General features: G+C 47.4%; 1 protein-coding gene across 2 annotated transcripts in view; it reads left to right on the top strand.

Moving 5' to 3' along the window:
* Positions 1-2,775: 2,775 nt before the first annotated feature.
* The window catches only part of CLIC1 (chloride intracellular channel 1), a 45,729-nt gene continuing 32,989 nt past the window's right edge, over positions 2,776-15,515 (top strand). Inside the window, exons 1-2 of one of the 2 annotated variants that reach the window (XM_048490761.1) lie at positions 2,776-3,000; positions 6,852-6,937. Coding sequence is in view for 1 of the 2 variants with exons in the window: in XM_048490760.1 (XP_048346717.1) it covers positions 2,962-3,000 (39 nt within the window). In the remaining variant the exon portion in view is untranslated. The remainder of the gene's footprint in view (positions 3,001-6,851; positions 6,938-15,515) is intronic. The other variant, XM_048490760.1, reaches the window with a different exon arrangement.

Genomic DNA, 15,515 nt, shown 5'->3' with positions numbered 1-15,515 from the left:
TAGGGGATGAGGGGGGTAGGTGCCCCAGGGGGCAAGCAGAAAAGGGGGGGCAGCAGGAAGTGGGGGAAACTCAATTGACCGGAAGAGGTAGGCTCTAACTGAATGGAGGGCCTGTTCACATGCATTATGTGCTATCAAGTAACTTCTGACTGGTGAATCGATGACCTGCAAAATATCCTCTCATTGGGGCTTTCCCCTCTACGGAAGGGAGCTAAGGTCGACTCGGTTCCCTTCCGTGGAGGGCGATTCCAGGCTGTCCCCACAGCAACTGAGTTGGCCCCCTGGAACCGAGCTAAGTGGGCGGGATCATCTTGGTGCCTGTTCGCTCCTCGATCGTGATTGGCGCTTGTGTTACCGCGGGAAACGGGAGCAGTCTTTTTTTTTTTACAGTTTTTACAGTTTACAGTTACATGCGCTTTTCGCTCTGAATTTACTCTCCGTTTCAAGAGCGTGCCACAAAAGCGGCTCGTGATTGGTTGAACGGATGAGGTGTCGTTTCGATGCTTCCCCACTTCGAAGCCTCGAAGCGGTATCGACCTTGTTCCGGCAGAAAAGTGTAGTTCATAACTGCGACAAGGATGTCGCAGTTCTGAGGGGGGGGGGGGAACTGAGACAAAACAATGCTGAGCTCGGTGGCAGTGGGGATTCACTGAGGCGAACCTAGGTAGAAACCAATTCAACTCTGTCAGTGGGGAAAGCCCCATTAACAGCCCTTCTCAGCTCATGCCAAGGAAGGGCTGTGGCTTCCTTTATTATTGAATCAATCCATTTTATGGTGTGCCTTCCTCTTTTCCTATTGTCTTCAACATTTCCTAGCATTATTGTCTTTTTCAATGAGTCTTTTCCAATGACTAAAGCACAGTAGCTTCATTGCAGTCATTTGAGCTTTTAGTAGCATAATGACTAGACAAAGGTTTTCTTGAGCTGTACTTTATCAGGCTTCAAAGGAGGGTGACGTCAAAATGACGTGAGTTGTATATTTTTTTAATGTGCAGGAAAAAAAATGGGCTGAAAACTTTCTCCTTGATTGGATTTTTATGTTGGCAGAGTGATTGAGGAAATATTCAAACATTATAGATAAAATTGTGTAAAGGTGTCATTAGTCATTAAAAGTTCATAGACATAAATATATTTATTCTCCCATTTAAAAGCATTGTTGATTATATACATATGTACAAAGAAAAATATCTATATAATATGAGGGGGGTGTCATTTTGAACTCCCCCCTTTCAAAAATGTAGATCCAGCCCTGGGTACAGAATACAGCGTCATCTCTGGCGATTCTCTCCCCCCACCCAATAGTCTTCCTTGTTTAACAAGTTAGAACCCTTTCACAATATGTTCCCTCAGGTTAAACAATTACAAATGTCACAACCAGTTCATATGAAAACCTGGACTGGATTCTTTCTCCTCCAACACTGCTCCTTGCACAACAGTGCCTCCTCGCGCCACACAAGGGTTAATTACTGACACTAGAGGAAAGTATCACTCTCCGGGTCCAGTTTGGGATTTGCTTTCCATGTTTTTCTTTCTCCCTCGAAAGAACCTAGAAATGAATGATGAGTTGTGTTAAATGCAATGGCTTCTGGCCAGCTAGCCTCCCTTTCACCACAGCGCACAGAGGTTTATTGTGCTGTTCGCACTTCGCAGCCCATATCTACCTATTTCCATGTCCCTGCAGATTCCCTGGCGGGGGTCAGGAAATCATGACTGTTTAACTGGGAATAGGACCCAGTGAGCTGCCTCCTCTCACAAGGAACCTATGTGCATTCTTGATTTAAGTTTAACCACAAAAACCCTTAGGGTTGCCAGGCTCTAGGTGGGCCCTGGAGATCTCCTAGAACACAGGTGTCAAACTCGCGGCCCTCCAGATGTTATGTACTACAGTTCCCATCATCCCCTGCCAGCATGATGGAGGGGGGAAGGAACTCCATGAAATGATACCCTTCTATGGCCTCTCCCCTCCCCAAACATCACATTCCCCAGGCTCCACTAGCAACAATTGGGGGGCCCAGTCCTGAGTTGGCATCCCCCTGCCCCCAATATCTCTCAGAGTCCTTAAAAGGGCAAGCCAGTGGTCAGATCTCTCTAGATGTGTGTGAGAAGGCTGGAGCTTTGGAGAGAGGCCCTTTTCACATGCACAGAGACACCAGCTTCATTATTTTTTCTTTATGCTTCAGGTGAGCCTTGGCTGAGATAAAGTGTGGCCCCTTCCGCACATGCAGAATAATCCACTTTCAATCCGCTTTCAATGCTCTTTGAAGCTGTGCAGAATAGCAAAATCCACTTACAAACTGTTGTGAAACTGGATTGAAAACGCATGATTCTGCGTGTGTGGAAGGGGCCAAGGGTGAAGAGGGCAGGAGTAAAAGTCGGGGAGAAAAGACCACCCCTGTCCAAGGCAACCCTTTCCTTCCTCACGTGGTCTCCCCTCCAAGTACTAACCAGGTGGGCTAGGCTACAAGCTAATGCTGACCTCAAAAGTCACCCAATGAGTTTCCGTGGCGGAGCGGGGGATTCGAACCCGAGTCTACCCATACTAAAACCACAGTGCTGCACTGGATTTTTATAGGAGAAAGAAAGAAAGATGGCAGCAGCGGCTTGTGGGCAGAAAAAAAAATAATCGGAAGGACAGAGGGGGCAAAAAACAGGAGAGATGCATGCATGTTATTAAGTGCCCCCCCCCCCGCGCCAAGTCCCCCCTCCCCCCCCCCCCCCCCCCCCCCCGGCTCTTCTCCCGTCCGCCCATCTTGGGTGACTCAACCGGGCTCAGTTCCTGGGCGTGTCTGGAGCTCCGCGGAGGGAAGTTGCTTGAAGTTGTAAGAGGCTACTCAGAGCTGCGAGATCCGACCGCCCTCCCCCCCTCCTCCTCCTCCTCCTCCTCCTCCTGCACTTAAGTCAATAGAAACTTCATTTTTCTTCTTGCAACCCGGAGGAGCTTTCCCCCAGACTACCCCCGTCATGGCTGAAGACCAGCCTCAGGTGGAGCTCTTTGTAAAGGTAAGGGTCGCTGCAAGGGGGCGCAGGGATGACACAGTGGGGGGCTGACTTTTCCCCCTCCCAGGACGGAAGCGAGACAACGTGGAGAAAAGGGAAGGGGGGGGAGCTCTTCAGTTGCATTTCACTCTCTCCTTCCCCCCCCCCCCCCTTTGCCGGTTACAGGATCCCCCCCCCCCCACTCCCTTTCCCACTCTTCCCGCCCCCTCCCCACTTCCTCTCTTAGCCGATCGCCCAGGGAGGGGCAGAGAAACCCCACCACGCCCTGGGTTTGCTGGACGGCTCTTCTTGACAGCATCTGGCTCGCCGTCTGCTCCGCGCATCCAACGCGCCACTTTCTCTCCCCTGAGATCAGGGCGCAGTTTCAGGCGGGCAAAGTCCCGGGGAAGAGCCGAAGGAAACAAAGGGAACTTGCGGCTCTCTCAAGCACCGGGTTGCACGATTGCCCCCCACCCCCCATTTCTCAGGGTGTTTCTTTTGGAGAGTGGGGAGGAGATGCCTTCCCCCTAACTTCTAAATCTGCTGGTGCAAAGGCTGCAAGCGATCAGGGGGTCTCCAGTTACCATTTATAGACACCCCCCCCCATTATTTTTTGCTGATGGGGGACAGTATTGGTGCATACTTAACCCCCCCTTTTCTCTTGCAGCATCTAATTAGGGCCCCTTCCGCACATACTGAATAATGCATTTTAAATCCACTTTCAATGCACTTTGCAGCTGTGTGGAATAGCAAAATCCACTTGCAAACAATTGTGAAAGTGGATTGAAAGTGTATTCTTCTGCATGTGTGGAAGGGGCCAACGTCTCTTAATGCTCCTGTGGTTTCCTAATTTGGAATATAGAGTAATGGTAGCGGTAGGTAATCTGTGTGTTTCTTTTTCTAAAAAAATATTTTTTATAATGAAGTATCTTTTTGTTCATTATGCCTCTTGGGTGGACCTAAAGGCAGGATGTATAAGATTACATTCAGGCCCTGAGCAGAGGTACCCCTCCCCGCCCCCCAGTTATTTTTGCTGATGCATACTTAACCCCCATCCCCCAAATCTTCCGTTGTAGCATTTAATATCCTCCCTTTTTGCTCCTGTGCTTTCCTAATTTTGGAATATAGAGTAATGATAGTGGTAGGTAAGCCATATGTTTCTCTTTTTTTTAATCCTTTTTTTTAAATAATGAGGCTTCTTTTTTGGTTCTTTATGTTTCTTCAGCAGATCGAAAGGCAGGATGTGTAAGATTACATTCAGGCCCTGAGCAGGGCCAGAGGTAGTTAGCTTCGGCAACAAAGGCAGAGACACCTCAGAGACTCTTGCCAACGTTTTATTGCGGGATATTACTCCGGTGTTGTTTTCCTCGGGGGCAGGAACTGCCTGGTAAGGGGTGAGACGATGCCCATTTCTTCCCAGGTCTCAAGTGAAATCCCCCCTGCCCAGTTGGATGGATTCTGGAGCCCATCTTTTTTTTAACCTTATGGGTGGAGAGATGATAATGTAAGACTCCTTGGAAGCGAAATAGATTTCCCTGAACATCAGTTTCTGATCTGTCCATCGTCGGTCCTCCTTTTCCGTCCTTTGGTGCATGAATTGATGATATTGCATGTTAGGAAAAAAAAAGGTGGGCAAAGGATTCCGCACGTCAGATGCCGAGCAGTGTTCACGCCGTTTCTGCCACGGAGACAACACGGTTCATACAGTGCTTTTGTGATGTTCTGAACTTTAAAACTGGAGTGGAGACTGGGGTTATGATCTTACCAAGACTGATGAAGGGGCTGAATGGGAATTTCCATCCACTCGTGAAAATGCCACATACTTGCTTCGGTGGCTAGTTCCGGCGGTGCTGTTCTTTGCGGCGGATTTGTGTCACGTCTCTGATCTGTCGGCTTGATCGGTGGCAAAAAGGAAACGAGACTTTGTTTAGTTCAGTCTTCACGGGGCTGGGTGTGGTGTGTAGGGCCAGGCCTGTCGGTCCGCCTATTTCTTTAGCACTGGAGCGACAGGTCTTGTTTACATTATTAGGGAGGCCAGCACTGAATGGGGGGTTCTCAGAGGATGCCAGGAATCGAACCCGGGACGGTCAACACATGCTGTGCCGCGGAAGCGTGGCCTCTCCCCTTTACACCACACTTTCCAAATGGCAGCCGTTCTTCTGGCCTTTCTTCAATCTGCCCAACCCCAGATTGCTGTTTTCTACGCAGGCCTTTTTGGACTTTCTTCCCTCTTTTGGCCTGTTGTGCGTTTGGTGCTGTCTGTAATTGCTGTGGGGACAGTATAAAACGTTTCTAAGCAGAGGCCTAGTAAATCTGTTCTGTATTCCTTTAACTTAGTGTTTACTAGCTTGCCTTTCTCCTGTCGGAACCCAAGGCTGGCATATTTTTGAAGCCATTTTTGCTTAAAATCTGGAGAGAGGTGTGGGAGGGGCAGTGAGGAACTGATGTGTTCCTCCTCACGCCGCCACAACAGCCTTCCTTATGGGTACTGCCAACTGTTGTTGCTATTTGTGCTTTCCCAGTGTAACGTCCTCTTATTGCAGGACACCATTCTGGGGAGGGGGGGGGTGTTCTTCCTCTCTGCAGTATGCCAGACCACGTCTAATAGTTGGTTGTACCCCCTCAGCAGCAATTACTATATATAAGTTAAATAAGTACCTGGTTGTGCCAGAATTTTTGTGTGAGCTGATATGGTTCTAAATTTGAGGATCTGCAGTCTGCCACACAGCTTGGTAGGTGACTTTGCATCAGCCATTTTCCGTCTCACTTATCTAGCCTACCTCTCAGGGAGGCTGTGAAGATAAAATCAGGAGGAGGGAACTATCTTGCATCCTTCGTGCCTTTATGGGGTAGAAGAAGAAGAGTTTGGATTTATACCCCCCCCTTTCTCTCCTGTAGGAGACTCAAAGGGGCTGACAATCTCCTTGCCCTTCTCCCCTCACAACAAACACCCTGTGAGGTGGGTGGGGCTGAGAGAGCTCCGAGAAGCTGTGACTAGCCCAAGGTCACCCAGCTGGCGTGTGTGGGAGTGCACAGGCTAATCTGAATTCCCCAGATAAACCTCCACAGCTCAGGCGGCAGAGCTGGGAATCAAACCCGGTTCCTCCAGATTAGAATGCACCTGCTCTTAACCGCTACGCCTACTCTGATTCAGCTATGTCTCAGGATACTTCATGGCTCTGTAATATATGCCTTATAATGGTCAGATCTCCGGTCCTTCTATTTCAGCACCGTCTCGACCAGTGTCAGATAGAGTGGACCCGGATTTGAATCCTGCCATAGGAGCTTGCTGGGTGACCTTAGGCACATCTCAAACTGATGGGTCTATCACACAGGATTGTTGTTGTGTGAGAATGGGGTGGGGTAAAGAACGATGTTCTGAACCTTTTTGAGTGCCAGCTAAGGAGAAAAAAGGTAAAGTTTCCCCTCGAGTTGTATCCGACCCTGGGGTACCACTGCAAGCCGTTTTTGTGGGGTAGTTTGCCATTGCTTTCCCCGGCTATTCCTTACCCCCCAGCTATGTGCTAGGTACTCATTTACCAACCAAGGAATGGATGGATGGCTGAATTGACCATGAGCCAGCTGCCAGGATATCTGACCCACAGGGGGCTCGAACTCCTGACCGTGTAAGTGGCAGTGCAAGCACTTAACCACTACACCAAAGTGGGCTATACATAAATAATGCATTCCCTTGCCTGACTGGGATCTCGGTAGAGATTTCTCCCAGCCTTTCTTCCAGATACTGTATTGCAGATTCCGGGGACTGGACTGTGTGACTTCTTGCAGTGCAAAGCCTGGACTTTGCTGTTCCATTAATGCTTTCTTTACAACTTGCTGCTTCTCTCATTCTCGCTTTCCTTTTCTCCTCTGGCAAGCCATCCACCTGAGAGGTTTATCTTCACATTAAACTCTCCCCCGCACTCTCAGCCATGTGACTATCTTCCCAGAAGGGAGAGTAAAGGTAAGGAGTCTTGAGTTCATATATACCTTTGTGGTTTCCATTTTAGCTTGGATGTTTTGAGCAGATTCTGGAAGCTGGTGTGTGTGAGCTGGTGGGGAGATGGGGAGATACCTTTCTGTCTGAGGCACACAGTTGTGTTTCCCGTAGCTGTTGTGTTGTATTGTGTTTTCCCATAGGAACACTCTCTCTAGACCAGTGATGGCGAACCTTTCCGAGACCGGGTGCCCAAATTGCAACCCAAAACCCACTTATTTATCGCAAAGTGCCAACACTGCAATTTAACTTGAATACTGAGGTTTTACTGGGGTGCTGTGTGGTTTCCGGGCTGTATGGCCATGTTCTAGCAGCATTCTCTCCTGACATTTCGCCTGCATCTGTGGCTGGCATCTTCAGAGGATCTGAAACGTCAGGAGAGAATGCTGCTAGAATACGGCCATACAGCCCGGAAACCACACAGCACCCCAGTGATTTCGGCCGTGAAAGCCTTCAACAATACACTGAGGTTTTAGTTTAGGAAAAACGGTTGGCTCCGAGGTGCGCGTTACTCGGGAGTAAGCGTGGTGAAGCAACTGTGCAATGCTTTGAATGGGTGAATCACGACCCTAGGAGGGTTTACTCAGAAGCAAGCCCCATTGCCAGCAACCGAGCTTACTCCCACATCATGCCCAGGCCAGCCTAGATGTGTGTGTATGGGGGGGGGGTGATTTTCCACCCCCCAATGACAAACTCTGTGCACGTGTGCCCACAGAAAGGGCTCTGAGTGCCACCTCTGGCATCCATGCCATAGGTTCGCCACCACTGCTCTAGACAAACACTTTTAGCATCCTGAAGCAAGCTCTGTCTTGGTTTCTGCTGTTGGTGAGAATGCTGATGGTAAAAGAGACTCACTCCCACCCACCCAGCATTTTCAATCTCTAATGGACCCGGGGAACGCTTACCTTCTGAGGCTGTTATAGTGTTAACTGAAGTCTTGGAGTGAAGGAGACTGCTTAAGAATTTCATATTGCTTCTGAGGTGTTTTTTTTTTTTTAATGGAGGAGTAGGATCGGAATCTTGCCCATTTTATTGGTTTACACACGTTCTCTCCCACCTTTCTGTTAAAGCTAGCCCACAGGACGGCTTCAGACATTTAATGCCCAAGGAAAAGTCCAAAAGTGCCCCGAAACCCAGCAGAAAATAAAATATGAAATAGCAGCAATAGAATGTAAACTAGAAGTAAAAAAAAACATGTTGGAGGATATGACTGGGCCTTGTCCTAGCTTTCTGCTACACCTGCTTCTTGGAAATCTGTTTTCCCCCACTTCTTTTTGGTTTTTGTTTGGCCTTTGAGTTTCCTTCTCATCCTCCCTGATGGAACCTCCGTATTTAGAAGCAGTATACCGCTGGATCACAGATACTGAAGCCAAATAGCGGAAGGGATGGACTGCCTTCCCGGTTCTGAGCTTTCCGAAAGCATCCGATTGACTTCTGTTGGGAAGGAGATTGTGGCTGTTTGATCATTTAACCATACTTTATGCTGTTTGCTGCAACCTCCCTGTATAGGCTGCGAATGCTTTGATTCCCTTTTCCAAGACATATGAGTGCATATCTAACCACTTGACTTCCATATCATAATGTGATGCTGAGTAAAATTGTGAGACGTGTGTGTAGACCTTTAGTGTCTAATTATGCAATTTAGGACATATATTACAAGAATCCAATCCCCAGTGGAGATAAAAGATTTGGAGTTATTTTACTGGGTACAATATAGCTCTGGAAATCTTGCTAGAGGCCACTGTGTTCTTTGGGCGGAAAGCACTAATTAAAAAATAATATGCAGGTCTTTTGGGGTTTTGTTTTTTGCTTTTTAAAGGAAGAGGAAGTTACTCTTTACCCATAATGCCAGGTTACTTGGACTTCGTTTGCATGAGATGCTGAGTTTGTTGGATTTTTTTTTGTCATAAAGGTTCTGTAGGATTTAAATGCCATTCAAATAAGAATTTGAAAGAAGTTCCTAAGAGATAAGAGAATTCAATGACAGCATCATCATATATTTGCCTAACTTGTGCCCTCCGAACATGGACATTTACATTCATTTTGGTGAAAATTATAAAACTAAAACTCTATGTCCTGTCAACCTGTTCCAGGGAGTGGCTGAGATACTGTCACGTTAGCCGTATTTTATTCACCTTTTCCAGGCGTTTTTGTCTACTTTTCTCCCCAGTGGAGACCCAAAGCAACTTACACTATTGCTCTTCCCTTCTTCCATTTTATCCTTACAACAACTCTGTTGTGAAAAAAAGACTGAGAGGTGTGCAGGCCCAAGGTCTCCCAGTGGACTCCATGGAAGGGTAGGGATTCAAACATCTCACAGGACCTTCAGGGCAAAAGGAGGACATATTAAAATATCTGATTTACAGTCGCTTGAAGATTCTTTAAAAGTGTTGATTTTAACCTTGCCCAACCTGAAGTTTTACAACAAGCGAACATTTCCACATCCTTATAACTACCTGTAAAGGTAGGTCTGTGTAATTAGTTGCATTCCACAAAGGGAAGAGTAGAGGCTTGGCAGATAATTGACCTTCCAGAGGCTATCCCTAGTGACGATGACTGAGCTAGAGACACACTTTTCATGCGTTGCTTTTCCCTTTTAAAAATAGATGGATGGAAATAAACAGGAAAAGGGTTTGGAACAACACATCCCTAGATTTTAAAGGGTGAAGGCATGAGGTTTTGTTTTTATTTCAAAGGACTGCGTAATTGTTTTAAAGGAGTTCATAAACCTTCAGGTTATGAGCGAAGCCGTTCATGATAGGACATTTTGGAGGTCATGAATTCACGGGGTCACTGCTAGCTGGAAGCAACTTGTCTGCACATGACATACAACATCAGCATTCTAGACCTTTCGACAGCTGTTAGGCATGGTAGCTAAAAGGAACTTCCATGTGTAGAGGCAACAGACCTCCAAATACCAGATATGGGGGGATAGGTTGCAAGGGGGGATGCTTTTTTGAGCTTCCAGAGGCATATCTGGTAATGTCTTGGAACAGAATGGGCGATTCCGCACACGAGTAAAATAGGTTCGACCCAGTTCCCTGAGAAGGGTACTAACCTAGGTCGAAGCCATTGTTGTTCCCCACTGCAACCAGCTTGATCCCAGCTTGGAGGGCGGAATCATCCTGTGCCTCTTCGCCGCTCTGTTCTGATTGGCTACTGTTCTACGGCCATGTTCCGTCTATGCCCACACACGTTATAAAAAAAACTGCTACAGGAATGGAGGGACGAAGGTGGCGTTTTTTGATTGGCCAGCTGTACGCATGCCCGAAATGCTCAGCTGTGATTGGCTGAATGGGGGACTCCTGGCACCAGAGATTCCGCACTTTACTGGAATCGAGCTGAGTTTGAGCGTGGTTCCCTGAAAAGTAGTAGTTCCCAACTGGAGTCGGAAATTTGACCGTTACACGGGGCGAAGGTGGTACAAAACCACATCGATCCCAGTGGCTTGGCAGAGCACCTAGGTCGAGCGCAGCTCAAACTTAGGTCGATAACCCAAGTGCGGAATCGACCAACGTTGGACAAAATGGAACTTGGCTTGATATACAAGGGCAATTACGAACCCAGCGTGGCATGAGTATGTTTTTTTTTCCCTCTTGGATATCTGCACCTGAGTATGAAATATCTCTCGAGGAGATAGACCTCCAGATCCGTTTCGTGTAGCCCCTGCAGCGGTGCCGGATCCATCCCTGTGGGAGCTCTGTCATTTGTCCAGTATTCAGAGTTGCCAGGAAGCTGAATCAGAGACACAGAAGCAGAAGTGTTTATACCATCTGTGCCAGCATTAGAAAAGCGGTGGTAACCACACTGGAAATGGTTTACACAAGGAGGGGTGGGTGGGGCTGAATTCAGCAGAGCCAATGTGATAGGGCTTCTTGATCCTGTCATGAAGATAGTGGGCCTTTCCCCACTTACCTTAAGCCCCGCGCTACTCTCCTCAAGTAGCGCGGGGTCCCCCTGCACTCCCCATGACAGGGGCGGCGACAGCGAAGCCGCCCTGCCGCTGTCGCGCCCCCTCAGCGCGCGGCATCCCTGGCGCTGGAGAAAACGGCGCCTTTTGATGACCCCGCACAGAGCGCGGGGTTGTGGGGACGCCTGGGCGCGCTGCATGGGGGGATCGTGGTGAGTGGGGAAATGCCCAGTGACATAAGGGAACAGATGAACATAGCTGTGGGGACAAAATGGAGGAGAAGGAAACGATGTTAGCCACTTTGAATCTCCACTGGGGTGGAAGGTGTGGGTATGAAGAAGAGGTGTTCGGATTTATACCCCGCCTTTCTCTCCTGTAAGGAATCTTAAAGGGGGCTTACAAACTCCTCCCCTTTCTCACCTCACAACAGGCACCTTGTGAAGTTGGTGGGGCTGAGAGAGTTATGACAGAACTGTGACTATCACAAGGTCACCCGACAGACTTCATTTGTAGGAGCGGGAAACAAACTCAGTTCACCAGAAAGAGACGGAGGATGTCTCTTGCATTTCCTGAATTCATATGGCATCACTTAAAGCACAGGTGTCAAACTCGTGGCCCTCCAGATGTTATGGTCTACAGTTCCCATCATCCCCTGCCAGAATCATGCTGGCAGGGGATGATGGGAGTTGTAGTCCATAACATCTGGAGGGCCACGAGTTTGACTCCTATGACTTAGAGGGTGGTATTGAGAGAGAGAAGGAGCTCTTTTACAGTGTTGTTTATCCTTCCAGAGGCTGGAAGACAAAGCTCCATCTTAAGGAAATATCTTCCAAATTAAGTGGCTTTTCCTGAAGAGGAAGAACCACTTAACTTGAAGGAATGCTCCTCAGGCAGAGGAACCCTTCAAGCTTTGCTCCGTGAAGGGACAGAATACATATTATTGGCTTATCTCATAGACAAGAGCTGCAGACTGAAGTGTGAAATGCACTTGGGGCTTACCTCCATAGGCACCTCAGCTCTGTCAGGAAACTCGCTGATGGATGTTTGGTTACAAATAAGGGTTTTGATCATAACCTGCTGTTCTATTTCTTGGGATACAGGCCGGACAGAGATAAACTGCCTTCTGGAAACGTCTCCGGCGGAGCCACTGTTTTGACAGTTAGATTGTGACCGAAAAGGAGAAAGTAAACAGAGCACTGTTGTGATGGGTCAATCTAGTTGTGGGTGCCTGGAAGCTGTTTTTGTTTGCCGTAGGCAAAGCAGGACTTCAGTGGAAACAGCTGTTAGGGAAAGGAGTGTGAAAATAGAACAGGTCAGCCCCGTCGACTTAAGGGGCAGACACAAAGTACTGTTTTGCTCTTGAGGCCAAACGCTTTGGGCCTGCAAAAGGGGTGGGCACATGGACCGTGGAGTCACACTACATGGTTAGTGTGATGTGGCCTTAATTTGCGCTGCCGTCTTTTGTTTTTGCTGATACTTTTCCTTTATTGCTTGCTCTGCTCCAGCTTTTAAAATGGGGGGAGGTAAAACTTGCCTCAGGTAGGTTCTGGAGAGGCAGACCCCCCCCCCAAAAAAATATAGGAGGGGACACACAAAGAAAGAGAATATGAAGAAATTTCATAAACAGGTGATTTGTGGAGACCTGGGAGGAAATTCAGCTACAACAGGGGTCTTCAACCTGCGGCTCTCCAGACGTTCATGGACTACAAATCCCATCAGCCCCTGGGGGTTGGCCATGTTGGCAGTGGCTGATGGGAATTGTAGTCCATGAACATCTGGAGAGCTGCAGGTTGCAGACCCCTGAGCTAGAAGACCCCCATGAGTCTGCTGCAGCTGTTATGGAAGCTTTCTCAGTGATCTCAGGCCAAGTGATCTCAGCCTCATAGGGGTGCTCTGAGGATAAAATGGAGGAAGAAGAACAATCTTATGTATTGTCGAAGGCTTTCACGGCCGGAATCACTGGGGTGCTGTGTGGTTTCCGGGCTGTATGGCCGTGTTCCAGCAGCATTCTCTCCTGACGTTTCGCCTGCATCTGTCGCTGGCATCTTCAGAGGATCATCTGATATCAATCTTATAAGTTGATTTGGACCCCACTGGGGAGAAAAGCAAGGTAGATAAATAAGAAATTGGTTCACTTGCTCTTCCTTTGACATGGCTGTGCAACCTGTTTACTTTCTAGCTTATTTCCCCTTCCTCAATTCACACTGAAACTGAAACAGAAGAGCTCGGCTGATTCTTATCACTCGATGAGCTGGAATTTAGGGCTGTCAACAAATTTTAGTCACCTGTCTGGCTTTTTATTTTTTTTCTTTCTATTTTGAAATTCTGCCCAACCTTTCCAGTTGCTCAGAGCGATTCACGATAAAAGCAGGTTTGCATAGGGATGCCAGGTAAGGCATGACAGCTGGTGGGGAGACTTATGGGTAGTGGAGGCTCTTGTCTGTGACTGGTGATGTGTCAATGTCACTCCCTTGCGCCTGGTATGCCTGGAAGTGACTTCAGGACCCTGTGTGCCTTCCAGAGTTGTAGCAAGGGGGGAAAGCGCCCGGTTCTCCGTCCCCTGCCCCGTAATGCCCCCATCACCGTGCCCGGTGCGTCTCTCCCCCCGCCCCCGGTCCCCTTTGGAGCTACGCTTCTGGTTCCTTCCTGTTTGCTACCATTTTTACCCCATTGGTCAGCTGAGTAATGGCAGGGAAACACACTGGGTGCAAGGGATGCTGGGAGGCCAGCTTTGCTCACTAAACGAGCCAGTCACTACTATAGTATTTCTCAAACTGGGTAATGTGGCACGCTTTACAGGTCTGCAAAGTTGTTTATAAGCAAAGAGGTCAAATCCTTCTGCCAGGCCACGGAAATCAAAACATGATTAACTGAGAGCAGATCTTAATTTGAGTAACGTTTTAAAGACAAAAGAGCCGTTAAAGTTTTCCAAATAATGTTCCACAAAATCGACAAAATAATATTCTACAAAAGAATGAACTTACGGTAATTTGCTATGCTAACTAAAAAGTGTCAACGTACTGGTATGGATATTATTTTCTAAACTCGTATTATAAATCCTACTGTATTTCAAATCACCTTTTAAACTTTTGATTTTAAACCTCGTTGTTAATCATTTTCAGTGTAAAAGAACTTAGCACATATTAGTAATAAATAAATAAAAATCCATAATTTGTATGTTGCTTGGTAGAAAGGGCAGGGTTAACTGTCCCATATTTTGTCGGCAGGCTGTTACACATTTGCTGTTGCCAGCAATCCTTGAGTTTCCAGACGATCTGTGAGCACTAACAAGGAAAAGTGCTGACTGATTGTTGACATTCCGTAGCTCCGTCTTACCTAAGAAAGATAACTTGGGCTGATTCCGCATGGGCCAAAAACAGCAGTGTGAAAACGGTGTGAAAATGGTGTAAAAGGGTTTAAAATGGTGTAAAAGGGTTTAGACTGTTTTCACACCATTTTCACACCACTGTTTTTGGCCCATGCGGAGTCAGCCTTGGTGAGTGAAGCCTAATTCTAATTCAGACATCACAGTTATATCTGGTATAAAATGGAACTGTGCAAAGGGTTTCAGCGCAGATACAGAGAGATGCTGCTGCTATACATGCAATAAAATCCAAAGGCAGTTTTCTGACTAACACCATAAGTTTCGGTCTTGTTTGTTTCCGGTGTTTCCATGAGCAGCTCTGGATATTTTCCCAGGACCTTCTCCACTCCAGTACATCTCATATCTGTCTAGAAATTATTAACTAAATAAGTTTCTTGCTGTCTCTGATACACAGTCCCTTCAAATCAAATGACCACGATTAATTAAAACCTGGGTCAGGGCCATTTGAGTTATGATCCTATAGCATCAGCTGCCTTGTCACATTGCGTCTCGTACAAACAATAGAATAATTTCCCCCCACTAAACTTCCTTTTAAAGAATAGCTGATAAGGTTCTCACTGTATCCACGTGGCTAGAAGAAATAGCTGACTATGTGCAGGCTCATAAATGGAGATTTTTAGCTCCCAATTAGAGTTGCTAGCTAGCTGCTGGCACCCAGTGGGAAACCGAGGGGGGGGGGAAGCAGGGACATGGGGGGTGGGGGGACATTGCCAGGATGGTGTGTCACTTCTGGGATGAACTTCTGACACAGAGGAGATACTTTAGGATTCACCCTAAACACTATGGTTTTACCATAAAGTGTCAAGAGAATCCCAGATTGTCATGCCAGCTCAATTATGTCACTTCCAGGCTTGCCCTGGAAGTGGTGTCACTGCAGCTATTTTCCCACCACTTATTTCCCCGTTGTCCTATACAGCAGCAGCAGCAGCGGAGAAAAATGGCTGCAGAAGTAGGAAGTCTCTCACTATAGTGGGAAACCTGGCAGCCCTTCTCCCAGACTATGGAAGGGTTTAAAGCACAGGTGTCAAACTCGCGCCCCTCCAGATGTTATGGACTACAGTTCCCATCATCCCCTGCCAGAATCATGCTGGCAGGGGCTGATGGGAACTGTAGACCATAACATCTGGAGGGCCACGAGTTTGACACATATGGTTTAAAGGTAAGTACAAGAGATTGGGTCTGGAAGCAAAATGACATCTCATGAGGCTGTTTCAATAGAGCCATAATATTAACATTATGGCAAACCTTTT

The sequence above is a fragment of the Sphaerodactylus townsendi genome, linkage group LG03, assembly GCF_021028975.2.
Source record: "Sphaerodactylus townsendi isolate TG3544 linkage group LG03, MPM_Stown_v2.3, whole genome shotgun sequence".
In the NCBI taxonomy this organism is placed as follows: domain Eukaryota; kingdom Metazoa; phylum Chordata; class Lepidosauria; order Squamata; family Sphaerodactylidae; genus Sphaerodactylus; species Sphaerodactylus townsendi.
Note: the sequence above shows the minus strand (reverse complement) of the source record. Positions and strands in the feature narration are given on the sequence as shown.